The sequence below is a fragment of the Pseudophryne corroboree genome, chromosome 3 (genome assembly GCF_028390025.1).
Source record: "Pseudophryne corroboree isolate aPseCor3 chromosome 3, aPseCor3.hap2, whole genome shotgun sequence".
Taxonomy (NCBI): Eukaryota; Metazoa; Chordata; class Amphibia; order Anura; family Myobatrachidae; genus Pseudophryne; species Pseudophryne corroboree.
The window spans coordinates 327,669,504-327,696,124 of NC_086446.1; the positions used below are offsets into that span (position 1 = coordinate 327,669,504).

Genomic DNA, 26,621 nt, shown 5'->3' on the forward strand with positions numbered 1-26,621 from the left:
CCTTCCTTTTTTTGTTTTTTTGTTTTTGTTAAAAAGGCATTGCGGAAAATGGCCTCAAAATCTGCGAAAAAACATCCCATGTTTTCGCCAGCACAGGGAGGGAAACTGTGGATTAGCCCATCCACATGTTTTTCGCTCCTGCTGAATTTTTCGCCTAGGCGAAAAAAACGGCTCTACTATTGGATAGGGCGAATCCGCATTCACCCTAAAAATAGCAAAGTCACGTTTTTTCGCCTAGGCGGAAAAACCTGACCTAAATGAATACTATGGTAAGAGATGGGTGATGAGTTGAAAGGACCAGTAGTAGTACCCAAAGTAGGACTGCAGCAGCAGTAGTACCCAAAGTAGGACTGCATCAAAGAAAGCTAATAACATATTAGCATGCATAAAACGGGGAATTGATGCTAGGGACGAGAGTATTATACTCCCGTTATATAAATCACTTGTGAGGCCACACCTTGAATACTGTGTACAATTCTGGGCACCTTACTACAAAAAGGATATCTGGGAGCTAGAAAAGGTTCAGAGGCGGGCGACCAAACTAATTAAGGGTATGGAGACGCTGGAATATGAGGAAAGGCTTGCAAGACTAGGCATGTTTACACTGGAAAAGAGGAGATTAAGAGGGGACATGATCAACATTTACAAATATATAAGGGGACAATATACAGATCTTGCGCAGGACCTGTTTTTGGTTAGATTAACACAGAGAACTCGTGGACACTCGCTCAGGTTAGAGGAGAGGAGATTCCGCACAATACGGCGTAAAGGCTTTTTTACGGTAAGGACGATACGTGTTTGGAATTCCCTGCCTGAGGGAGTTGTAATGGCCGACTCAGCCAACACCTTTAAGAATGGGTTAGATAAATTCCTAATGGATAAGGATATCCAGGGTTACGGGGCATAGTCACGCACTATGGTTATTATAAAAAAAGAGGGGTAAAACGTAACGGCAGTCATCAACTTCAGTCAAAATTTTATACAAAATAATCTTGCATAGGAGACCACAAATAGGTTGAACTCGATGGACAATTGTCTTTTTTCAACCTTAGATACTATGTTACTATTACCCCTTTCACATCGCACAAATAACCCGGTACCGACACGGCATATTGCCGTGTCGAACCGGGTCAGTGTGCGATGTGAAAGCACACTGGCCGATTTAGCGGGTCGCCTGACCCGGTAAATCAACCCGGTAAAAAAGAAGGGTTTTACCCGGGTTGATTACCGGGTCAGGTGCGGTGTGAATGGGAGCCGTGTCGATGCGACACGGTTCCCATTCACAAGATAGGGAGAGGCGGCGCTGGAGATGAGCTCATCTCCCGACGCCGCCTCCACCCCCGCCCCTGCTGCTGCTGCGCGCTCCGTTGTTATGGCAACCGACCCGGTATATTGCCGGGTCGGAAAGCCAGCAGCGGAGTGCAAATGCCGGATCCCACCCGGTAAGTACACGTTTGTCTTACCAGGTAGGATCCGGCATTTGCAGTCTGAATGCAGCATATGTTACCAGCCATGCATCATAATGCTATTTCCCTGTTCCCCATTTGTGTGACTTTCAAGGCATAGCTTGATATCCTGGGTGCCAAATACAAAAACCTTTCCTCCTTTTCTACGTTTTATGAAATGCTGCATCAAAGGTTTTAGGTGGTCACTCAGTGTGGTCCATGAATAACAGGCAGCAAAACGCAGCGTAGTAGTAGTACCGTTTTAGCATGGATTTTACTGAACTTCTTCCAAGTGATAATAAAGGAGTTTATTAATAATTAACTAGATATAGAGAGATTTTTTTTTTTTTTTTCTATATTTGATTTACAGTATATTTATACTGAAGCTGGCTACTTCCACCTTCAGTTGACTTTAATGAGTTCACTTTCCTGCAGCTTTTACTGTATACAATCGCGTTGCAATTTTAATTCTCATTATGTGCCTTTATGTCTTGCTTATATTGTAAGGCTTTCGTTTCTGTTTTCCTGGGGCAAAGGAAAATTAACATGTCTACTCGTATTATAGAAATAAATAAATGCATGCAATAAAGGAATCCAGAGGTATAATGCAGTGTACTAAAATGTTGGGATTCTCAAAGGTACTTGAAACTTTTACATGTTATGTACAACTCTTCTATATTAAGCAGTCATTTAAAAACTTAACACACATCTTTTCATTGACAGCTGCCTCCTGTTCAATGGCACAAGAGAATGAGACATCTGTAGGAAGTTCTTCTGTTTCCTCTTCACTGGAAGTAGACTCTGCTTTCCATGAGGCCTACGTCTGCACACTGAGCGCTGAGCTTGTCCTCAAGGCACGTGAAGAATTGCAGGAGAAGCCAGAATGGAGATTACGTGATGTCCAGGCACTACGAGACATGATATGGAAGGAATATCCAAACTTAAAGACTCGAGTTGATGATTCCTTCCTGCTCCGTTTTTTGAGAGCTCGCAAGTTTGACTATGATCGGGCTCTGCAACTCTTGGTCAATTATTACAGTTGTCGGAAAGGCTGGCCAGAGGTGTTTACAGATTTGAGACCTTCTGCAGTTAAGCCAGTGCTGGACTGTGGGTTCTTGACTGTCCTACCTCATGCAGACTCAGAGGGAAGACGTATTGTATGCATTCGCCCGGGTATGAAACGTGTGTCTGTGTCTAGCATTTCCAGATGTTATAATTGCTAATAATTTTCTAGATGTAGTTGACAGTGGACAAATATTTTACAGTGCATCCCTGCTTTACATTTGTGGCCTATCTGAAACATGCTTGAAGTTGGAGAATCACTAAATGTATATAAAAATATTCCTATCTTAATAATTTCAGCATCTTAAAACTTAACATTTGCAGTGCATGTACACATGAGACTGAAAGCAGCATTAAAATTAGACTACATTGAGATCATAATCATGATCATTGGTTCCTGTGCAGTTGAGTTTCTGTCACATGTAGACAGCAGTGATACGTAAAGTCTGGAGTTTATTGTGATAAATTGACATCTGCAAGATTTGCTTATAGTAAAGCCAAAGTCCTGAATATCACGGCTGTTTGTATGAACGGCCCAGGCAGCATGGCATAGAGATCACTAAAGGCCAGTACTCACTGGCAGATGTGTGGAGAGATGTGTGCTGAGCGAACCGCTCAGCACACATCTCTCCCGCCGCTCAGCACAGCGCGATCTGTGCTGAGCGTGCGGGGGGAGACGGGGGGGCCGCTCATTTCACCCAGCGGGTGAAATGAGCGACCTGCTAGATTGGCCTGCACGGCAGGCCAATCTAGCACCAGCGATAGCGATGCGCGGGGCTGCGCATCGCTATCGCTGTGAGGGGTACACACGGAGCAATCAGACTTAAAATCTAAGCAATGTAGTCACATTGCTTAGATTTTAAGCAGCGATCGCTCCGTGAGTACCCCCCTTAAGTGACAGTGATTCTTAATTTTCCCTGTGGTCTTCTGACATTACATTTCCATGTAGAGTAGTGTTAGTGGAGACTTCCTTTATCCCCATCTCTTGATACGTACAACCAATCAACATCTTTTGTTGGCTAAAATGACTGATAACGGAGAACAATGGCTGGCATTTAAACTGTGGTAACAATATTCTCCCATGTGCTTGTATTTTCCTGCCATCTGTAATCTCCAAGTGTTGCAGCCCTCCCCCTTGTTCTTTCCCCAGTGTACCTTTTAATGGCAATGACTCCTTTTGTCTCGCCATTTTGCTATTTTGAACCTATTAATATCGAGACCGTTGTTCGCTATCGTTGTATCTCCATGATAATGTTATGTGTCTTTATAGTATGATTTCAGTGGGTTGAATCAATTCAACGCACTTTTAATAGCACCGGGTAGGAGGCCCCAGAGCTGTTCAATTCAGTGTACTGTTAAGTCCAACTACAGGACTTCTGCTCACACGCCTCCTGAGGTGCGAGTTCCCAGTAGCCTGCATTCTCATGGTTATTGGATCAAAATGGCATTCTCCAAAGTGCGTAAGGGACCAGTACATTATGTCTTATTTGCAACCTTCTATTGGTGCACTCCTCTTATTGATGGCAATATCAGTAAAGCACATATTAACTAGCAGAATTGATCTGATTTAAACTGTTAACAGTAGGTTGCATTTACAATCGCTGCTTTTCCTTTTCTCTTATCTATAGGTCTGTGGAATCCCCGGAATTATCCAATTACTGATAATGTGCGTGCCATGTATCTATTGCTGGAAAAAATGATAGAATCAGAAGAAACGCAAGTGAACGGTATTGTGATTCTTGCAGATTACGAGGGGGTTGGTTTGTCACAGGCGTCTCATTTTGGCCCATTTATGGCAAGAAAAACTATTGGAATTCTTCAGGTAATAGGAAAACTAAATCCTTGAAATGTCTGGAAAATGTTTTCTATTTACCTTCAGCATTATTTGTCTTTGTTTTCAGCAGAGAATGTAGAATACAGGCTAGGATTTCACACATGTATTGCACCAAGGGCGTGTGATGCCACTTCCTGTATGTGGTGTGCAGTCTGACAATGCTAGAGAGCTTACACAAATTTGTGTTAACGTTCACATTCCACAATTTAGACATTAAATAAGCATATACTGGGGTCGATTCAATTCAGCGCAATCTGAATAGTGCTAGGAAGGAGCTATTCAATTCAGTGTGCTGTTAAATCTGACTACAGGATTTCTAACTCGCACCCCTCCTGGGGGGCTAGCAGAAATCCGACACAGCTTGTGCCGTGATGCTGGTTTGTGCCCCAGTGCTGCGCAGAAAGCCCATTCCCACGATTGAACACCCGGTTTAAGGCGCAAATACCGGCATTCTCAGACATAACATCCTGCTGAGTTGAATAGCTCCAGGACCTCCTTCCTGGCACTATTCACATTGCGCTGAATTGAATCAACCGCATTATTTGTAAGCTAGCTACTTTACTTGTGAGCTGAAAATATCTGTTGGCAAGTATAAACTAATTTGTAAATATGGTGGTCATAGCTCTCAAAGAACCTTCCCTATTTACCAGTAGCACATAGTCACGAGACATAATGTTTTTTTTGTTAAAACAATATTGCGGCTCTCCTTAAATTTAACTTTCCGTTGGAGTCTTCATGTGCCTCTACTGGATGCTACAGTGCTACAATTAAGCACAGTTTATAATACCGTGATAAACAATCGCGCAGGATCGCAATACTCCTACAGGACTTTGTGCTAAATGAAGCTCCACCTTAGTGTGGCTGTGATGCTTCTACATTTCTCGGACGTCCTAGTGGATGCTGGGAACTCCGTAAGGACCATGGGGAATAGACGGGCTCCGCAGGAGACTGGGCACTCTAAAAGAAAGATTAGTTACTATCTGGTGTGCACTGGCTCCTCCCACCATGACCCTCCTCCAGACCTCAGTTAGATTTCTGTGCCCGGCCGAGCTGGATGCACACTAGGGGCTCTCCTGAGCTCCTAGAAAGAAAGTTTATTTTAGGTTTTTTATTTTACAGTGAGACCTGCTGGCAACAGGCTCACTGCATCGAGGGACTAAGGGGAGAAGAAGCGAACCTACCTGCTTGCAGCTAGCTTGAGCTTCTTAGGCTACTGGACACCATTAGCTCCAGAGGGATCGACCGCATGGAACAGGCCTTGGTGTTCGTTCCCGGAGCCGCGCCGCCGTCCCCCTTACAGAGCCAGAAGCAAGAAGAGGTCCGGAAAATCGGCGGCAGAAGACATCAGTCTTCACCAAGGTAGCGCACAGCACTGCAGCTGTGCGCCATTGCTCCTCATACACACTTCACACTCCGGTCACTGAGGGTGCAGGGCGCTGGGGGGGAGCGCCCTGAGCAGCAATAAAAACACCTTGGCTGGCAAATATATCACAATATATAGCCCCAGAGGCTATATATGTGATAAATACCCCTGCCAGAATCCATAAAAAAGCGGGAGAAAAGTCAGCAAAAAAGGGGCGGAGCTATCTCCCTCAGCACACTGGCGCCATTTTCTCTTCACAGTGCAGCTGGAAGACAGCTCCCCAGGCTCTCCCCTGTAGTTTGCAGGCTCAAAGGGTTAAAAAGAGAGGGGGGGCACTAAATTTAGGCGCAATATTGTATATACAAGCAGCTATTGAAAAATTCACTCAATATAGTGTTAATCCCTAAATTATATAGCGCTCTGGTGTGTGCTGGCATACTCTCTCTCTGTCTCCCCAAAGGGCTGTGTGGGGTCCTGTCCTCAGTCAGAGCATTCCCTGTGTGTGTGCGGTGTGTCGGTACGGCTGTGTCGACACGTTTGATGAGGAGGGTTATGTGGTGGCAGAGCAGATACCGATAAATGTGATGTCGCCCCCTGTGGGGCCGACACCAGAGTGGATGGATAGGTGAAAGGTATATACCGACCGTGTCAACTCCTTACATAAAAGGCTGGATGACGTAACAGCTGTGGGACAGCCGGCTTCTCAGCCCGCGCCTGCCCAGGCGTCTCAAAGGCCATCAGGGGCTCAAAAACGCCTGCTCCCTCAGATGGCAGACACAGATGTCGACACGGAGTCTGACTCCAGTGTCGACGAGGTTGAGACATATACACAATCCACTAGGAACATCCGTTACATGATCCCGGCAATAAAAAATGTGTTACACATTTCTGACATTAACCCAAGTACCACTAAAAAAGGGTTTTATGTTTGGGGAGAAAAAGCAGGCAGTGTTTTGTTCCCCCATCAAATGAGTGAATGAAGTGTGAAAAAGCGTGGGTTCCCCCGATAAGAAACTGGTAATTTCTAAAAAGTTACTGATGGCGTACCCTTTCCCGCCAGAGGATAAGTTACGCTGGGAGATATCCCCTAGGGTGGATAAGGCGCTCACACGTTTGTCAAAAAAGGTGGCACTGCCGTCTTAGGATACGGCCACTTTGAAGGTACCTGCTGATAAAAAGCAGGAGGCTATCCTGAAGTCTGTATTTACACACTCAGGTACTAGACTGAGACCTGCAGATAGTGCTGCTGCAGCGTGGTCTGTGACCCTGTCTAACAGGGATACTATTTTGCGAACATAAGAGCATATTAAAGACGTCGTCTTATATATGAGGGATGCACAGAGGGATATTTTGCCGGCTGGCATCCAGAATTAATGCAATATCCATTCTGTCAGGAGGGTATTAGAGACCCGACACTGGACAGGTGATGCTGACTTTAAAAGGCACATAGAGCCTTATAAGGGTGAGGAACTGTTTGGGGATGGTCTCTGGGACCTCGTATCCACAGCAACAGCTGGGAAGAAAAATTTTTACCTCGGGTTTCCTCACAGCCTAAGAAAGCACTGTATTATCAGGTACAGTCCTTTCAGCTTCAGAAAAGCAAGCGGGTCAAAGGCGCTTCCTTTCTGCACAGGGAAGAGGGAAAAAGCTGCACCAGTCAGCCAGTTCCCAGAATCAAAATTCTTCCCCCGCTTCCTCTGAGTCCACCGCATGACGCGGGGGCTCCACAGGCGTAGCCAGGTACGGTGGGGGGCCGCCTCAAAAATTTCAACGATCAGTGGGCTCGCTCACAGGTGGATCCCTGGATCCTTCAAGTAGTATCTCAGGGGTACAAGCTGGAATTCGAGGCGTCTCCCCCCCGCCGTTTCCTCAAATCTGCCTTGCCGACAACTCCCTCAGGCAGGGAGGCTGTGCTAGAGGCAATTCACAAGCTGTATTCCCAGCAGGTGATAGTCAAGGTGCCCCTACTTCAACAAGGACGGGGTTACTATTCCACACTGTTTGTGGTACCGAAACCGGACGGTTCGGTGAGACCCATTTTAAATTTGAAATCCTTGAACACATACATAAAAAAATTCAAGTTCAAGATGGAATCGCTCAGGGCGGTTATTGCAAGCCTGGAGGAGGGGGATTACATGGTATCCCTGGACATCAAGGATGCTTACCTACATGTCCCCATTTACCATCCTCACCACGAGTACCTCAGATTTGTGGTACAGGATTGCCATTACCAATTCCAAACACAGCCGTTTGGACTGTCCACGGCACCGAGGGTCTTTACCAAGGTAATGGCAGAAATTATGATACTCCTTCGAAAAAAGGGAGTTTTAATTATCCCGTACTTGGACGATCTCCTTATAAGGGCGAGGTCCAAGGAGCAGTTGTTGGTCGGAGTAGCACTATCTCGGGAAGTGCTACAACAGCACGGATGGATTCTATACATTCCAAAGTCACAGCTGGTTCCTACCACACGCCTACTGTTCCTGGGGATGGTTCTGGACACAGAACAGAAAAAAGTGTTTCTCCCGCAGGAGAAAGCCAAGGAGCTGTCATCTCTAGTCAGAGACCTCCTGAAACCAAAACAGGTATCGGTGCATTACTGCACACAAGTCCTGGGAAAAATGGTAGCTTCTTACGAAGCAAAATTCCATTCGGCAGGTTCCATGCATGCAGAGTGCTCATCTTCAAGAGGGCCGCAGATTCGGCATACAGGACTGGGTCCTGGTAACCACGGATGCCAGCCTTCGAGGCTGGGGGGCAGTCACACAGGGAAGAAATTTCCAAGGACTTTGGTCAAGTCGGGAGTCGTCCCTACACATAAATATTCTGGAACTAAGGGCCATTTACAATGCCCTAAGTCTGGCAAGGCCTCTGCTTCAAAACCAGCCGGTACTGATCCAATCAGACAACATCACGGCAGTCGCCCATGTAAACCGACAGGGCGGCACAAGAAGCAGGATGGCGATGGCAGAAGCCACAAGGATTCTCCGATGGGTGGAAAATCACGTCTTAGCACTGTCAGCAGTGTTCATTCCGGGAGTGGTCAACTGGGAAGCAGACTTCCTCAGCAGACACGACCTACACCCGGGAGAGTGGGGACTTCATCCAGAAGTCTTCCAACTGTTGGTAAACCGTTGGGAAAGGCCACAGGTGGACATGATGGCGTCCCGCCTAAACAAAAAACTAGATATTGCGCCAGGTCAAGGGACCCTCAGGCAATAGCTGTGGACGCTCTAGTGACACCGTGGGTGTACCAGTCGGTTTATGTATTCCCTCCTCTGCCTCTCATACCAAAGGTACTGAGAATAATAAGAAAACGAGGAGTAAGAACGATACTCGTGGTTCCGGATGGGCCAAGAAGAGCTTGGTACCCAGAACTTCAAGAAATGATATCAGAGGACCCATGGCCTCTACCGCTCAGACAGGATCTGCTACAGCAGGGGCCCTGTCTGTTCCAAGACTTACCGCGGCTGCGTTTGACGGCATGGCGGTTGAATTCCAGATCCTAAAGGAAAAGGGCATTCCGGAGGAAGTCATTCCTACGCTGATAAAAGCCAGGAAAGAAGTAACCGCAAACCATTATCACCGTATTTGGCGAAAATATGTTGCGTGGTGTGAGGCCAGGAAGGCCCCAACAGAGGAATTTCAGCTGGGTCGTTTTCTGCACTTCCTACAGTCAGGAGTGACTATGGGCCTAAACTTGGGTTCCATTAAGGTCCAGATTTCGGCTCTGTCGATTTTCTTCCAGAAAGAACTGGCTTCACTGCCTGGAGTTCAGACATTTGTAAAGGGAGTTCTACATATTCAGCCCCCTTTTGTGCCTCCTGTGGCACCTTGGGATCTCAACGTGGTGTTGAGTTTCCTAAAAATCACATTGGTTTGAGCCACTTAAAACTGTGGATTTGAAATATCTCACGTGGAAAGTGGTCATGTTATTGGCCTTGGCTTCGGCCAGGCGTGTGTCAGAATTGGTGGCTTTGTCATGTGAAAGCCCTTATCTGATTTTCCATATGGATAGGGCAGAATTGAGGACTCGTCCCCAGTTTCTCCCTAAGGTGGTATCAGCTTTTCACTTGAACCAACCTATTGTAGTGCCTGCGGCTACTAGGGACTTGGAAGATTCCAAGTTACTGGACGTAGTCAGGGCCTTAAAAATTTATATTTCCAGGACGGCTGGAGTCAGGAAAACTGACTCGCTTTTTATCCTGTAGGCACCCAACAAAATAGGTGCTCCTGCTTCTAAGCAGACTATTGCTCGCTGAATTTGTAGAACAATTCAGCTGGAGCATTCTGCGGCTGGATTGCCGCATCCTAAATCAGTAAAAGCCCATTCCACGAGGAAAGTGGGCTCATCTTGGGCGGCTGCCCGAGGGGTCTCGGCTTTACAACTTTGCCGAGCTGCAACTTGGTCAGGGGCAAACACGTTTGCAAAATTCTACAATTTTGATACCCTGGCTGAGGAGGACCTTGAGTTCTCTCATTCGGTGCTGCAGAGTCATCCGCACTCTCCCGCCCGTTTGGGAGCTTTGGTATAATCCCCATGGTCCTTACGGAGTTCCCAGCATCCACTAGGACGTCAGAGAAAATAAGATTTTACTCACCGGTAAATCTATTTCTCGTAGTCCGTAGTGGATGCTGGGCGCCCATCCCAAGTGCGGATTGTCTGCAATACTTGTATGTAGTTATTGCCTAACTAAGGGTTATTGTTGAGTCATCTGTTGAGAGGCTCAGTTATATTTCATACTGTTAACTGGGTATAGTATCACGAGTTATACGGTGTGATTGGTGTGGCTGGTATGAGTCTTACCCGGGATTCAAAATCCTTCCTTATTGTGTCAGCTCTTCCGGGCACAGTATCCTAACTGAGGTCTGGAGGAGGGTCATGGTGGGAGGAGCCAGTGCACACCAGATAGTACCTAATCTTTCTTTTAGAGTGTCCAGTCTCCTGCGGAGCCCGTCTATTCCCCATGGCCCTTACGGAGTTCCCAGCATCCACTACGGACTACGAGAAATAGATTTAATGGTGAGTAAAATCTTATTTTGCATTGTACATTTTCAACATTACTGCAAAAAAAATTAAGACTAATGTATTTTATTATGACTTAAAAATGCATTTTTATTCTCCATCATCCACTAGGGGACACTGGAGTTAGTCAGCTGGGGTGTGAAGATTGCAAACCGGGGGTAGCACAATGTAGTTATAAAAAAATTATTCACAGCTGGCTCCTCCCCTTCACGCCCCCCCCCCCCCAATCCCTCCAGTTTTAAAAATTGTGCTAGGAGGACAGAAGCACGCGAAAGGAACGCTTGCTCCAGAAAGAGTTTTTTGTTTTTCTAGATGATCTGTAGCCCAATCCCACGTATCTGAAAGGAGGGTGCAGGCTTTATCCCAAAAGTACACTTCTGCACTTGTGAGACAACGAGCCCGGAGGAAGGGATCAGAGGCTTACCCAGGGGATCTTCTAAACATTGAGTAGCTCTCCTCTAAGGGTCCTAGTTAAGCTGCCCTACCAGTGTGGTTGGTGTTTGCGTTAGCCGGAGACTGAACTCCGGAGCGGCGGTCAGCAGCGTGGGTCCCATAGTTTGCTGTGCAAGCTCCGCTAGCCGGAGATGGAGCAGCGGTGAGCGGCAGGTCCCATAGCAATGAGGCGCGCTGGCAGAGCTGTGCTTAAGCGGTGAGACGCGTACAAGGCAGGGGGAGCAAAAACTGCTAATAGAGCTTGGGGTCTCATAATAGGGGACGCGGACATAAGGGAGCAGCAGCATTCATCAATGGTACACTCTCTGTTTAAGGGGCTGAGGCGAGGTTATTAAAAAATCCCAGTTGCGGACATTTTACTTTCACTTTAGGCGCGCTGGCAGGGTGGGAAGGGGAAGGAGATGTGAGGAGCTGTGTGCCCTGTATATACAGGTTGAGTATCCCTTATCCAAAATGCGTGGGACCAGAAGTATTTTGGATATCTGATTTTTCCGTATTTTGGAATAATTGCATACCACAATGAGATATCATGGCGATGGGACCCAAGTCTAAGCACAGAATGCATTAATGTTTCATATACACCTTGTACACACAGCCTGAAGGTAATTTTAGCCAATGTTTTTAATAACTGTGCATTAAACAAAGTTTGTGTACATTGAGCCAACAGAAAACAAAGGTTTCACTATCTCAAAAAAATTCCATATTTCGGAATATTCACTATTTTGGAATATTTGATATGGGATACTCAACCTATATAGTGTTATACCGGCAGCCATATCTGATTTTAGGTTTTCACTATAAATGTCCTATTTGCGCTGGCTCTTGACCCAGACATTACAGTGATAGGATAGGAGCACTGTTTATTGGAGATCCAACTGAACTTATTTTTTATATTAGTAATAATTTTTCTCCTTCGTCCTAGAGGATGCTGGGGACTCCAAAAGGACCATGGGGTATAGACGGGATCTGCAGGAGACATGGGCACACTATAATACTTTGGGTGTGAACTGGCTCCTCCCTCTATGCCCCTCCTCCAGACCTCAGTTAGATTCTGTGCCCAGAGGAGACTGGTCACACTCTAGGGGAGCTCTACTGAGTTTCTCTAAAAAGACTTTTGTTTGCTTTATTATTTTCAGGGAGCACTGCTGGCAACAGGCTCCCTGCTTTGTGGGACTGAGGGGAGAGAAGCAGACCTACTTATGTGAGACTGATAGGCTCTGCTTCTTAGGCTACTGGACACCATTAGCTCCAGAGGGTCCGATCACTTGGGTCGCCTAGCTGCTCGTTCCCGGAGCCGCGCCGCCGTCCCCCTCACAGAGCCAGAAGATCAAAGACAGGTGAGTAACCGAAGGCGGCAGAAGACTCAGTCTTCCTGAGGTACCGCACAGCGCGCCATTGCTCCCGCTCACACAGGCACTGCATGGGTGCAGGGCGCAGGGGGGGTGCCCTGGGCTGCAATAAAAACCTCTTTTAGACACCATCTGGCTATTTTAAGGTGCATAGGCATTATTTGTGACCCCCGCCAGTATAATCTCAGCGGGACCGAAGCGCGCTTTGTAGGGGGCGGGGCTTCCTCCTCAGCTCTGACCTGCGCCATTTTCTCTCCACAGCTTGCTGCAGAGACGCTGCTCCTGGCCCTTCCACTGCTGTCACAAGTAACAGGGTGTTGAAAACAAAAGGGGGGGCACTTAATTTTGGTGTTGGTTGTATTATATTACAAGCGCTTATAGGTTGGGGCATTGTGCTTTTCAGACAGGTGTGGCGCCGGCTGTGAGCTGGCAAACTCCTTCTCTGTCTCTCTGAAAGGCCTTGCTGTGGGTCTGTCCCCTTTAGCCCAGTGTGTTTGGGGGAGTCGGTACGTGTGTGTCGACATGGCAGAAACTGAATGCTCTTCCCAGGAGGAGGTTAGTGTGAGAGCTGAGCAGAATGAAGGTGTGACTCTGTCGGCACCGCCGACTGCTGATTGGGTTGACATGTGGAATGTGTTGAATAGCAGTGTGGCTTTGTTACATAAGAGGTTGGACAAATCTGAGTCTCAGAACCAAGCATGGAGGTAATCCATGGGAGACGTGGTACCACACACTCAGGCCCCCTCGGGGTCCCAAATACGTTCATTTACCCAGGTAGCAGACACTGATACCGACACGGATTCTGACTCCAGTGTCGACTATAATGATGCAAAGTTGCATCCTAAGGTGGCTAAGAGTATTCAGTACATGATTGTGGCTATAAAAGACGTGTTACATATCACTGAAGACCCCGCTGTCCCTGAGACAAGGGTCTGTATGTATAAGGGCAAGAAACCGGAGATAACGTTTCCTCCCTCTCATGAACTGAATGCCCGACAAAAGGTGGCACATTCCCAGGAGAATTGCTATGGCATACCTGTTTCCTTCTCAGGATAGGGTTGGGTGGGAGGCAACACCAACGGTAGACAAAGTTCTAGTGCGATTGTCCAAGAAAGTGGCGCTACCGTCTCCTGAAATGGCGACCCTTAAAGATCCTGCTGATCGGAGGCAGGAAGCTACCTTGAAATCTATTTATGTCATGACAGGTACACTGCTCAGGCCGGCTGTGGCTTCGGCGTGGGTGAGTAACACGATTGAAAAGTGGGCAGACAACTTGTCATCGGATATAGACACCCTGGATCGGGATAGCGTGCTTTTGACACTGGGTCATATCAGGGATGCTGCAGTCTATCTAAAAGAGATGGCGAGAGATATTGGCCTTTTGGGATCAAGGGCCAATGCCATGGCGGTCTCGGCTAGAAGGGCATTGTGGACTCATCAGTGGAATGGTGATGCGGATTCTAAGAAGGCTATAGAGGCTCTCCCCTACAAGGGTGGAGTTTTGTTTGGTGAAGGCTTTGCGGACCTGGTTTCTACAGCTACCGCGGGTAAGTCCTCTTTTCTGCCTTTTGTTCCTCAGCAAAAGAAAACGCTCCCATATCAGCTGCAGTCCTTTCGGTCGCAGAAATTCCGGAAAGGACGTGGGTCATCTTTCCTTGCGGCAAGAGGTAAAGGTAGAGGAAAAAGATCGCCGGCTGTCGCAGGCTCCCAGGAGCAGGAGTCCTCCCCAGCTTCTACCAAATCCACCGCATGACGCTAGGGGCGCGTCTTCAACTCTTCAGTCAGGTCTGGGTTCTCTTGGCTTGGATCCTTGGGTGCTGGAAATTGTGACCCAAGGATACAAGCTGGAGTTTCAAGACGTGTCCCCACGCCAATTTTTCAAATTGGCCTTGCCAGCTTCTCTTCCGGAAAGAGAGGTAATGTGTACGGCGATACAAAAGCTGTGTCAGCAGCGAGTCATTGTCGAGGTTCCCCCGTCACAGCAGGGAGAAGGGTTTTATTCAAGCCCGTTCGTGGTCCCGAAGCCGGACGGCTCAGTCAGACCGATTCTGAATTTAAAATCCCTCAATGTGTATTTGAAAAGTTTCAAATTCAAGATGGAATCTCTCCGAGCGGTGATCTCCAGTCTGGAGGGGGGGGGGGGGATTTTATGGTGCCAGTCGACATTAAGGATGCTTACCTACATGTCCCCATTTATCCTCCTCATCAGGCGTACCTGAGGTTCGCTGTTCAGGATTGTCACTACCAATTTCAGACGTTGCCGTTTGGTCTTTCCACGGCCCCAAGGATTTTCACAAAGGTACTGGCGGAAATGATGGTGCTCCTGCGCAAGCAAGGGGTCACAATTATCCCGTACTTGGACGATCTCCTGATAAAGGCGAGATCACAGGAGCTGTTACTAAAGAACGTTGCGCTCTCACTGCGGGTGCTGCAACAGCATGGCTGGCTCCTGAATTGCCAAAGTCGCAGTTGATTCCGACAACTCGATTGTCGTTTTTGGGCATGATTCTGGACACGGAACTGCAGAGGATTTTTCTCCCGTTGGAAAAAGCTCAGGAAATCCAGAACATGGTCAAGAAACTTCTGAAACCGCCAAGAGTGTCTATTCATCAATGCACTCGAGTGCTGGGGAAAATGGTGGCGGCCTACAAGGCCATTCCGTTTGGCAGGTCCATGCAAGAACGTTTCAGTGGGACCTACTGGACAAGTGGTCAGGGTCCCATCTGCAGATGCACCGGAAAATAACTCTGTCCCCCAGGACCAGGGTTTCTCTCCTGTGGTGGCTCCTAAGTTCTCACGTTCTAGAGCAGAGGTTCTCAAACTCGGTCCTCGGGGGCACACACAGTGCATGTTTTGCAGGTAACCCAGCAGGTGCACAGGTGTATTAATTACTCACTGACACATTTTAAAAGGTCCACAGGTGGAGCTAATTATTTCACTTGCGATTCTGTGAGGAGATCTGCAAAACATGCACTGTGTGTGCCCCCGAGGACCGAGTTTGAGAACCTCTGTTCTAGAGGGTCGCAGGTTCGGCATCCAAGATTGGATTCTGGTGACCACGGACACGAGTCTCCGAGGTTGGGGAGCAGTCACACTGGGACAAAATTTCCAGGGAAAATGGTCAAGCCAGGAAGCTTGTCTGCACATAAACATTCTGGAATTAAGGGCCATCTACAATGGCCTGCTACAAGCGGAACTGCCCGTCCTGATTCAGTCGGACAATGTAACGGCCGTGGCGCACATAAACCGCCAGGGCGGAACAAAGAGCAGAGCGGCGATGGCGGAGGCCATCAAGATCCTTCGCTGGGCGGAAAAACATGCAAGCGCCCTGTCAGCGGTCTTCATTCCAGGCGTGGACAACTGGGAAGCAGACTTCCTCAGCAAACACGATCTCCACCCAGGAGAGTGGGGTCTTCATCAAGAGGTCTTTGCAGAAGTGACAAGTCGTTGGGGAATTCCTCAAATAGACATGATGGCGTCTCGCCTCAACAAGAAGCTTCAGACATATTGTTCCAGGTCGAGGGACCCTCAAGCAGTAGCAGTGGACGCTCTGGTGACACCGTGGGTGTTTCAGTCGGTCTATGTGTTCCCTCCACTTCCACTCATCCCAAAGGTGATAGGGATCGTGAGAAGAACAAGGGTTCAGGCAATACTCGTTGTTCCAGATTGGCCTCGGAGGGCCTGGTATCCGGATCTTCAGGAATTACTCACAGGAGATCCTTGGCCTCTTCCTCTAAGAGAGGATCTGTTACAGCAAGGACCGTGCGTGTTCCAGGACTTACTGCGGTTGCGTTTGATGGCATGGCGGTTGAACGCCAAATCCTAGCTAGGAAGGGTATTCCCGGGGAAGTCATCCCACCCTACTTAATGCTTCGCCGTTACCTCCTTTCTAGCCTTATCACCGTATCTGGAGAAAATGTGTCTTGGTGTGAATCCAAGAAGGCTCCTACAGAAGAGTTTCACCTGGGGCGGTTTCTCCGCTTTATGCAAGCAGGTGTGGATGCGGGCCTGAAGTTAAGCTCCATTAAAGGGCAGGTTTCGGCCTTATCAATTTTCTTTCAAAGGGAATTGGCCTCGCTTCCTGAAGTTCAGACGTTCGTGAAAGGCGTACTACACATTCAACCTCCATTTGTGCCCACAGTGGCTCCATGGGACCTTAACATGGTGTTACAGTTCTTTACGTCACATTGGTTTGAACCTTTACAAACGGTTGAGTTGACATTTCTTACTTGGAAAGTGGCCATGCTATTGGCCTTGGCATCTGCAAGGCGGGTGTTCGAATTGGCGGCTTTGTCTTACAAAAAACCCTATCTGATCTTCCATGAGGATAGAGCGGAGTTGAGAACTCATCAACATTTTCTACCGAAGGTGGTCTCTTCGTTTCATATGAACCAACCTATTGTGGTGCCTGTGAATCAGTCAAGGCTTCAGTAGCCAAAGTCTTTTGATGTGGTCAGAGCTTTGAAAATTTATATAGCCAGAACGGCTCGGGTGAGAAAAACAGAGGCGCTGTTTGTCCTGTATGCGGCCAACAAGGTTGGCGCTCCTGCTTCTAAGCAGACTATTGCGCGCTGGATCTGTAATACGATTCAGCAGGCTCATTCTACGGCTGGATTGTCGTTACCGAAATCGGTGACAGCCCATTCCACTAGGAAGGTGGGCTCATCTTGGGCGGCTGCCCGAGGCGTCTCGGCATTACAGCTTTGCCGAGCAGCTACTTGGTCGGGGTCAAACACTTTTGCAAAGTTCTACAAGTTTGATACCCTGGCTGATGAGGACCTCATGTTTGCTCAATCGGTGCTGCAGAGTCATCCGCACTCTCCCGCCCGGTTTGGAGCTTTGGAATAAACCTCATGGTCCTTTTGGAGTCCCCAGCATCCTCTAGGACGAAGGAGAAAATAGGATTTTAATACCTACCGGTAAATCCTTTTCTCTTAGTCCGTAGACTATACTGGGCGCCCGTCCCAGTGCGGCCTCTATCTGCAGTATTTGTATATAGTTATTGCTTAAGTTGCACAAAGGTTGTGTTTGGTAAGGGTCAGGCTGTTGCTGATCTGTTTTAGTTCACACTGTTAACTGGGTTTAAATAAATGCCATGTTGTACGGTGTGGTGTGGTGTGAGCTGGTATTTATCTCACCCTGAGATTAACAAAATCCTTTTCCTCTAAATGTTCGTCTCCTCTGGGCACAGTTCCTATAACTGAGGTCTGGAGGAGGGGCATAGAGGGAGGAGCCAGTTCACACCCATTCAAAGTCTTATAGTGTGCCCATGTCTCCTGCGGATCCCGTCTATACCCCATGGTCCTTTTGGAGTCCCCAGCATCCTCTACGGACAAAGAGGAAAGGATTTACCGGTAGGTATTAAAATCCTATTATATAATCTGTTCCAAAGGACGTTGGTGGTGTGGGGTTTTTAAACGTCTGGCTGGTAAAACGTCTGGCTGGTAAAAAAAAAAAAAAAAAATATTTTTTTACAACAGTTTTATATACAATTCCGGCTGTGTGACTCCCCATGGTCTTTCTCAATCTATATTAATAGGGTTGAAGCACTGCTGGTTGGTGTGTGTGTGTGTCTGTGTTTTAACGTGGCGTCTAAAGCATTAACCAAGACCACAAAAATTTCATGTTTGCTCTAAATGTGAGAAAAAGAGCATAAGTGTTGGCTGGTCTGGGGTGTGCGACATATGTTTAGGAATGGATGCTCAACCTGGGAGCAGTGGTCCTTCAGGGTCATGGGAGAATGCCCTAGCAGATATTTCTAAAGAAATGGTGGAATCTCACAAGCAACATTTAAAATGGCCTGCAAGACTATGGAGGAATTCTTAATTAAACTTACTCCAGCCGCACAGGTAGAAAAAAGTGTGCGTAAATCTGTCAAGATACCTCTACCTTGTCCTACAAGAAGAGTCTGAAGAGGAGGAAGGTCTCTTGGCAGATGAGGAAGACAGGGAGTCAGTTGAGCAGATATTTGATGCTAGTCCTCAAGAGGAGGATTCAGAGATCACCCTTATTGAGGCTGTGATGCAGGTCCTTAACTTTAAGGAAGATGAGATTAAGGAACCTGAGGTTTTTGATCTGTTTCAGTCGCAAAAACTGCAAACGGCAGTATTCCCGATTTCCTCAAACACTCCAGAATCAGATGGGAGAAGCATGGAAGGAACTGGATAGACGCTTACCTAAGGGAGTCATGTCCAAATTGGAAACCCTTCCAATTGTGGATGCGTCCCTGGCTAGATTGTTAAAAGAGACGATCTTACACCAATACTGAACGTGACTACACTAAAAGATGGGTAAGATCGTAAGTTAGATACGGTCCTTAAATCCATGTTTGTGGTGGCAGGTGCATCACATAGGCCTACTATTGTCAGCACATTGGGTTAATAATAAGGCTATTGGCGCTTGGGCTGGACAAATAGTTCGAGCAGCGGCGGAGGAAAATAATCAGGAGGAAATAGTTCGACTGGCGAAACATATTCGTGAGTCAGCCACTTACTTTTGCCAGGCTACAAAAGGTGCTAGCTGGATAGCATCACGCATTTCAGCTTCGGCTATATCCGCCAGGCGAATTCTATGGCTCAGAGACTGGCAGGTGGACTCCGATTCAAAGAAGGCAGTGGAAGCGATTCCCTTTGTGGGGGAAGCACTATTTGGTCCTGAATTGGACAAGTGGATTTCACAGTCCACGGCGGGGAAGTCTACGTTTCTGCCTACTACATATCCTAGAACCACACCACCGGTAAGAAGAAACTATTCTGGTCTGGTGTTCAATTCATTCAGGACGCAGTCCTTTCGTGCCAGAGGTAGAGGTTTCGGGGGACAGACTCGTGGAAATTGAGGTAGAGGCCGTTCCCAGTCCACAGCCCGAAAACAGGACACTAAACCTATTGACAAAACCATGGCATGACGGTCTCCCAGCTCACATTGGGTCACCCAAGGTGGGCACAAGGTTGATAAGGTTTCAGGAAGCCTGGGCCGAAACCTCCCCAGAAGTTTGGATCAACAGTATTATCTACCAGGGATACAGGATAGACCCGACCTCAGTCAGTTCTTTACCACAGGCCTACCTCAGTGCCCTCAAACAGCTAGGACATTAGACCCCGGCTATTCAAAAATTACTTCTGACAGAGGTAATTAATCCACAAAGAGGAACAGGTTTTTATACAAATCTTTTTGTAGCACCGAAACCAAATGGTTCCTAAATTTAAAGGTGTTGAATCAATTTTTGACGGTTTACAAATTCAAAATGGAATCGATACAGTTGGTCATTGCGGGACTGGAGAAACAGGAATTCATGGTACCAATGGACATAAAGGATGCGTACCTACATGTCCCAATTTGGTCACCACACCAGGCATACTTAAGGTTTGCAGTGAACAAGAATCCTTACCAATTCAAAGCTCGGCCTATCATCAGTCCCAAGAATCTTCACCAAGATCAGGGCAGTCATGGTAGCGAAGTTGAGATCATTAGGGGTTACAATAATACCTTATATGGGCGAACCTTCTGATCAAGGCTCCATCTCAGGATCTATTGAACCGGGATGCTCGGATTGCTCATCAGACTCTAATTCAACACGGTTGGATTGTTAACTTCAAAAAATCCAATTTACAACCGACACAGAGACTTCAATTCCTGGGTCTCGTCTTAGACAGAATACAATTGAGTGTTCCTTCCGGAAGACGAGATTCGAGACCTCAAGGAAATGGTTCGACAAGTCTTACAGAATCAGATGGTGTCTCTGCATCTTTGCATACGGCTTCTGGGAAAGATGGTGGCGTCTTTCGAATCGATCCAATACGGCAGACTCCATTCAAGACCTTTTTGGTTAAATCTGATTGCTCAAGGGGCAGGCAGGCACCTACTCCTTCACTGAAGGATTCGCTTATCACCTCAAGCCAGAACTTTGTTGATTTGGTGGTTGGTTCACAGGAACCTGTCGAAGGGAAAAAGGTTTGGAATCTGGGATTGGATAATTTTGACGACTAATGCCAGTCTCAGAGGATGGGGTGCAGTACTAGACAACCATCAATTTCAGGGGAGATGGTTACCGTACGAGAGCAGCTTACCTATAAATGTATTGGAACTTCGAGCCATCTACAATGCACTCCTTCAGGCAGAGAGCCTAGTAAGAGCTCAACACGTGAGAATACAAACGGACAATGTGACAGCAGCAGCATACATAAACCGTCAGGGAGGAACAAAGTCGCATGTCCTTCAGGGAGGCTACAAAGATTCTGTCCTGGATGGAAAAACAAAACATAATCCTGTCGGCAGTTTTCATCCCAGGAGTAGACAATTGGGAGGCAGACAACCTCAGCCATCAGGATATGCACCCAGGAGAGTGGAGCCTGCACCCTTAAGTTCTTCGACGCAGTGGTACAAAGATGGGGCTTACCACAGATAGATCTAATGGCCTCTCGACACAACCATCAACTGCCGAGTTATGTGGACAGGACGCGGGACCCAGCAGCAGAAGCAGTGGACGCACTAGCGATTCACTGGAACTACAACCTGGTATACATATTTCCACCGTTTCCCTTATTGCCAAGAGTGTTAAAAAAGGTGAAACCGGAAAGAGCATGGGTAATTTTAAAAGCCCCAGACTGGCCTTGCAGGAGTTGGTACTCAGATCTGAAGAGTATTCTGGCGGATGTGCCTTGGAAGCTACCGCAGAGGGGGGATCTGCTGTCACAGGGCCTATTCCTGCACCTAGATCTGAACTGCCTAGGTTTGACGGCGTGGTTCTTGAAAGCAGGATTTTAAGGGAAAAGGGTATCCCAAAATCAGCTATTCCCACTATGTTGGTAGGATTTGGAAGAAATACATGGACTGGTGCCAACTTAAGGGTTGGAAACCTAGAGAATTCCGACTTGCTAGATTGTTGAGATTTCTCCAATCGGGTTTGGATGGGGGGGGGAAGCCAGCTGTGAATTTTTTTTATAACTACATTGTGCTATTTCCGGTCTGCAATCTTCACACCCTAGCTGACTAACTCCAGTGTCCCAGAGTGGATTCAGAGAGATGGATTTATCGGTAAGTACCAAAATCCTCTCTAGCTTGTAATAGACCTCTTTAACATATTTGTTGCTGCATATGTGATTTGAAAGGTTGACCTTACATAACAAAGACCTTGTATAGTTTGGTTCTGTTACATCATAACTGTACCTCATAAGAGGGGAGGACTTGTTCCCTCATGACACTCATTGGAGATAGTGGGGCAGATGTATTTAGCCTGGAAAAGTGATAAACAGTGCTAAGTGGAAGGTGATAACCAGCCAGTCAGCTCCTAACTGCCATTTTTCTCTGACGTCCTAGTGGATGCTGGGACTCCGTCAGGACCATGGGGAATAGCGGCTCCGCAGGAGACAGGGCACAAAAGTAAAAGCTTTAGGATCAGGTGGTGTGCACTGGCTCCTCCCCCTATGACCCTCCTCCAAGCCTCAGTTAGGTTTTTGTGCCCGTCCGAGCAGGGTGCAATCTAGGTGGCTCTCATAAAGAGCTGCTTAGAGTAAAAGTTTTGATAGTTTTATTATTTTCAGTGAGTCCTGCTGGCAACAGGCTCACTGCAACGAGGGACCTAGGGGAGAAGAAGTGAACTCACCTGCGTGCAGGATGGATTTGCTTCTTAGGCTACTGGACACTAGCTCCAGAGGGACGATCACAGGTACAGCCTGGATGGGTCACCGGAGCCGCGCCGCCGACCCCCTTGCAGATGCCGAAGTAAGAAGAGGTCCAGAAACCGGCGGCTGAAGGCTTTTCAGTCTTCATGAGGTAGCGCACAGCACTGCAGCTGTGCGCCATTGCGCTCAGGCACACTTCACACCGGCGGTCACTGAGGGTGCAGGGCGCTGGGGGGGGCGCCCTGGGCAGCAATGTTAATACCTTTCTGGCTAAAAAGAATACATCACATATAGTCCCTGAGGCTATATGGATGTATTTCACCCCTGCCAGGTCTCAGAAAAACCGGGAGAAGAGCCCGCCGGAATAGGGGGCGGGGCCTATCTCCTCAGCACACAGCGCCATTTTCCCTCACAGAACTGCTGGTGGGAAGGCTCCCAGGCTCTCCCCTGCACTGCACTACAGAAACAGGGTTAAAACAGAGAGGGGGGGCACTTATTTGGCGATATGATTATATATTAAGATGCTATAAGGGAAAACACTTATATAAAGGTTGTCCCTGTATAATTATAGCGTTTTGGTGTGTGCTGGCAAACTCTCCCTCTGTCTCCCCAAAGGGCTAGTGGGGTCCTGTCCTCTATCAGAGCATTCCCTGTGTGTGTGCTGTGTGTCGGTACGTGTGTGTCGACATGTATGAGGACGATGTTGGTGAGGAGGCGGAGCAATTGCCTGTAATGGTGATGTCACTCTCTAGGGAGTCGACACCGGAATGGATGGCTTATTTAAGGAATTACGTGATAATGTCAACACGCTTCAAGGTCGGTTGACGACATGAGACGGCCGGCAAACAAATTAGTACCTGTCCAGGCGTCTCAAACACCGTCAGGGGCTTTAAAACGCCCATTTACCTCAGTCGGTCGACATAGACACAGACACGGACACTGACTCCAGTGTCGACGGTGAAGAAACAAACGTATTTTCCTTTAGGGCCACACGTTACATGTTAAGGGCAATGAAGGAGGTGTTACATATTTCTGATACTACAAGTACCACAAAAAAGGGTATTATGTGGGTGTGAAAAAACTACATGTAGTTTTTCCTGAATCAGATAAATTAAATGAAGTGTGTGATGATGCGTGGGTTTCCCCCGATAGAAAATTATTGGCGGTATACCCTTTCCCGCCAGAAGTTAGGGCGCGTTGGGAAACACCCCTTAGGGTGGATAAGGCGCTCACACGCTTATCAAAACAAGTGGCGTTGCCGTCTCCAGATACGGCCGCCCTCAAGGAGCCAGCTGATAGGAGGCTGGAAAATATCCTAAAAAGTATATACACACATACTGGTGTTATACTGCGACCAGCTATCGCCTCAGCCTGGATGTGCAGTGCTGGGGTGGCTTGGTCGGATTCCCTGACTGAAAATATTGATACCCTTGACAGGGACAGTATTTTATTGACTATAGAGCACAGAGAGATATTTGCACTCTGGCATCAAGAGTAAGTGCGATGTCCATATCTGCCAGAAGATGTTTATGGACACGACAGTGGTCAGGTGATGCAGATTCCAAACGGCACATGGAAGTATTGCCGTATAAAGGGGAGGAGTTATTTGGGGTCGGTCCATCGGACCTGGTGGCCACGGCAACAGCTGGAAAATCCACCTTTTTTTACCCTAAGTCACATCTAACCAGAAAAAGACACCGTCTTTTCAGCCTCAGTCCTTTCGTCCCCATAAGGGCAAGCGGGCAAAAGGCCAGTCATATCTGCCCAGGGATAGAGGAAAGGGAAGAAGACTGCAGCAGGCAGCCCATTCCCAAGAACAGAAGCCCTCCACCGCTTCTGCCAAGTCCTCAGCATGACGCTGGGGCCGTACAGGACCCCTGGATCCTACAAGTAGTATCCCAGGGGTACTGATTGGAAATTCGAGACGTCTCCCCCTCGCAGGTTCCTGAAGTCTGCTTTACCAACGTCTCCCTCCGACAGGGAGGCAGTATTGGAAACAATTCACAAGCTGTATTCCCAGCAGGTGATAATCAAAGTACTCCTCCTACAACAAGGAAAGGGGTATTATTCCACACTATATTGTGGTACTGAAGCCAGACGGCTTGGTGAGACCTATTCTAAATCTGAAATATTTGAACACTTACATACAAAGGTTCAAATCAAGATGGAGTCACTCAGAGCAGTGATAGCGAACCAGGAAGAAGGGGACTATATGGTGTCCCGGGACATCAGGGATGCTTCCTCCATGTCCCAATTTGCCCTTCTCACCAAGGGTACCTCAGGTTCGTGGTACAGAACTGTCACTATCAGTTTCAGACGATGCCGGTTGGATTGTCCACGGCACCCCGGGTCTTTACCAAGGTAATGGCCGAAATGATGATTCTTCTTCAAAGAAAATGGACGATATCCTGATAAGGGCAAGGTCCAGAGAACAGTTGGAGGTCGGAGTAGCACTATCTCAAGTAGTTCTACGACAGCATGGGTGGATTCTAAATATTCCAAAACCGCAGCTCTTTCCGACGACAATTTGCTGTTCCTAGGGATGATTCTGGACACAGTCCAGAAAAGGGTGTTTCTCCCGGAGAAGAAAGCAAGGGAGTTATCCGAGCTAGTCAGGAACCTCCTAAAACCAGGAAAAGTGTCAGTGCATCATTGCACAAGGGTCCTGGGAAAAATGGTGGCTTCTTACGAAGAGATTCCATTCGGCAGATTTCACGCAAGAACTTTTCAGTGGGATCTGCTGGAAAAATGGTCCGGATCGCATCTTCAGATGCATCAGCGGATAACCCTGTCTCCAAGGACAAGGGTGTTTCTTCTGCGGTGGCTGCAGAGTGCTCATCTACTAAAAGGCCGCAGATTCGGCATTCAGGACTGGGTCCTGGTGACCACGGATGCCAGCCGGAGAGGCTGGGGAGCAGTCACACAGGGAAAAAATTTCTAGGGAGTGTGATCAAGTCTGGAGACTTCTCTCCACATAAAACAATGCTCTAAGCTTAGCAAGACCTCTGCTTCAAGGTCAGCCGGTATTGATCCAGTGGGACAACATCACGGCAGTCGCCCACGTAAACAGACAGGGCGGCACAAGAAGCAGGAGGGAAATGGCAGAAACTGCAAAGATTCTTCGCTGGGCGGAAAATCATGGGATAGCACTGTCAGCAGTGTTCATTCCGGGAGTGGACAACTGGGAAGCAGACTTCCTCAGCAGGCACGACCTCCACCCGGGAGAGTGGGGACTTCATCGGGAAGTCTTCCACATGATTGTGAACCGTTGGGAAAGACCAAAGGTGACATGATGGCGTCCCGCCTGAACAAAAAACTGGACAGGTATTGCGCCAGGTCAAGAGACCCTCAGGCAATAGCTGGGGACGTTCTGGTAACACAGTGGGTGTACCAGTCGGTGTATGTGTTCCCTCCTCTGCTTCTCATACCCAAGGTACTGAGAATTATAAGACGTAGAGGAGTAAGAACTATACTCGTGGCTCCGGATTGCCCAAGAAGGACTTGGTACCCGGAACTTCAAGAAATGCTCGCAGAGGACTCATGGCCTCTGCCGCTAAGAAGGGACTTGCTTCAGCAAGTACCATGTCTGTTCCAAGACTTACCGCGGCTGCGTTTGACGGCATGGCGGTGGAACGCCGGATCCTAAGGGAAAAAGGCATTCCGGAAGAGGTCATTCCTACCCTGGTCAAAGCCAGGAAGGAGGTGACTGCACAACATTATCACCACATGTGGCGAAAATATGTTGCGTGGTGTGAGGCCAGGAAGGCCCCACGAAGAAATTTCAACTCGGTCGATTCCTGCATTTCCTGCAAACAGGAGTGTCTATGGGCCTCAAATTGGGGTCCGTTAAGGTTCAAATTTCGGCCCTGTCAATTTTCTTCCAGAAAAAATTGGCTTCACTTCCTGAAGTCCAGAAGTTTGTCAAGGGAGTACTGCATATACAACCCCCTTTTGTGCCTCCAGTGGCACTGTGGGATCTCAACGTAGTTCTGGGATTCCTCAAATCACATTTTAAACCGCTCAAATCTGTGGATTTGAAATATCTCACATGAAAAGTGACCATGCGGTTGGCCCTGGCCTCGGCCAGGCGAGTGTCAGAATTGGTGGCTTTGTCTCACAAAAGCCCATATCTGATTGTCCATTCGGACAGGGCAGAGCTGCGGACTCGTCCCCAGTTTCTCCCTAAGGTGGTGTCAGCGTTTCAACTGAACCAGTTTATTGTGGTACCTGCGGCTATTAGGGACTTGGAGGACTCCAAGTTGCTAGATGTTGTCAGGGCCCTGAAAATATAGGTTTCCAGGACGGCTGGAGTCAGGAAAACTGACTTGCTGTTATCCTGTATGCACCCAACAAACTGGGTGCTCTTGCTTCTAAGCAGACTATTGCTAGTTGGATGTGTAGTACAATTCAGCTTGCACATTCTGTGGCAGGCCTGCCACAGCCAAAATATGTAAATGCCCATTTCACAA

The 26,621-nt window shown here is 47.8% G+C and overlaps 1 protein-coding gene across 1 annotated transcript in view; it reads left to right on the forward strand.

Moving 5' to 3' along the window:
- Nucleotides 1-26,621, forward strand: part of TTPAL (alpha tocopherol transfer protein like) — a 64,430-nt gene that overhangs the window by 32,670 nt on the left and 5,139 nt on the right. Inside the window, exons 2-3 of the mRNA XM_063959557.1 lie at nucleotides 2,169-2,618; nucleotides 4,136-4,329. Coding sequence (XP_063815627.1) covers nucleotides 2,183-2,618; nucleotides 4,136-4,329 — 630 coding nt within the window. The 5' untranslated portion in view covers nucleotides 2,169-2,182. The remainder of the gene's footprint in view (nucleotides 1-2,168; nucleotides 2,619-4,135; nucleotides 4,330-26,621) is intronic.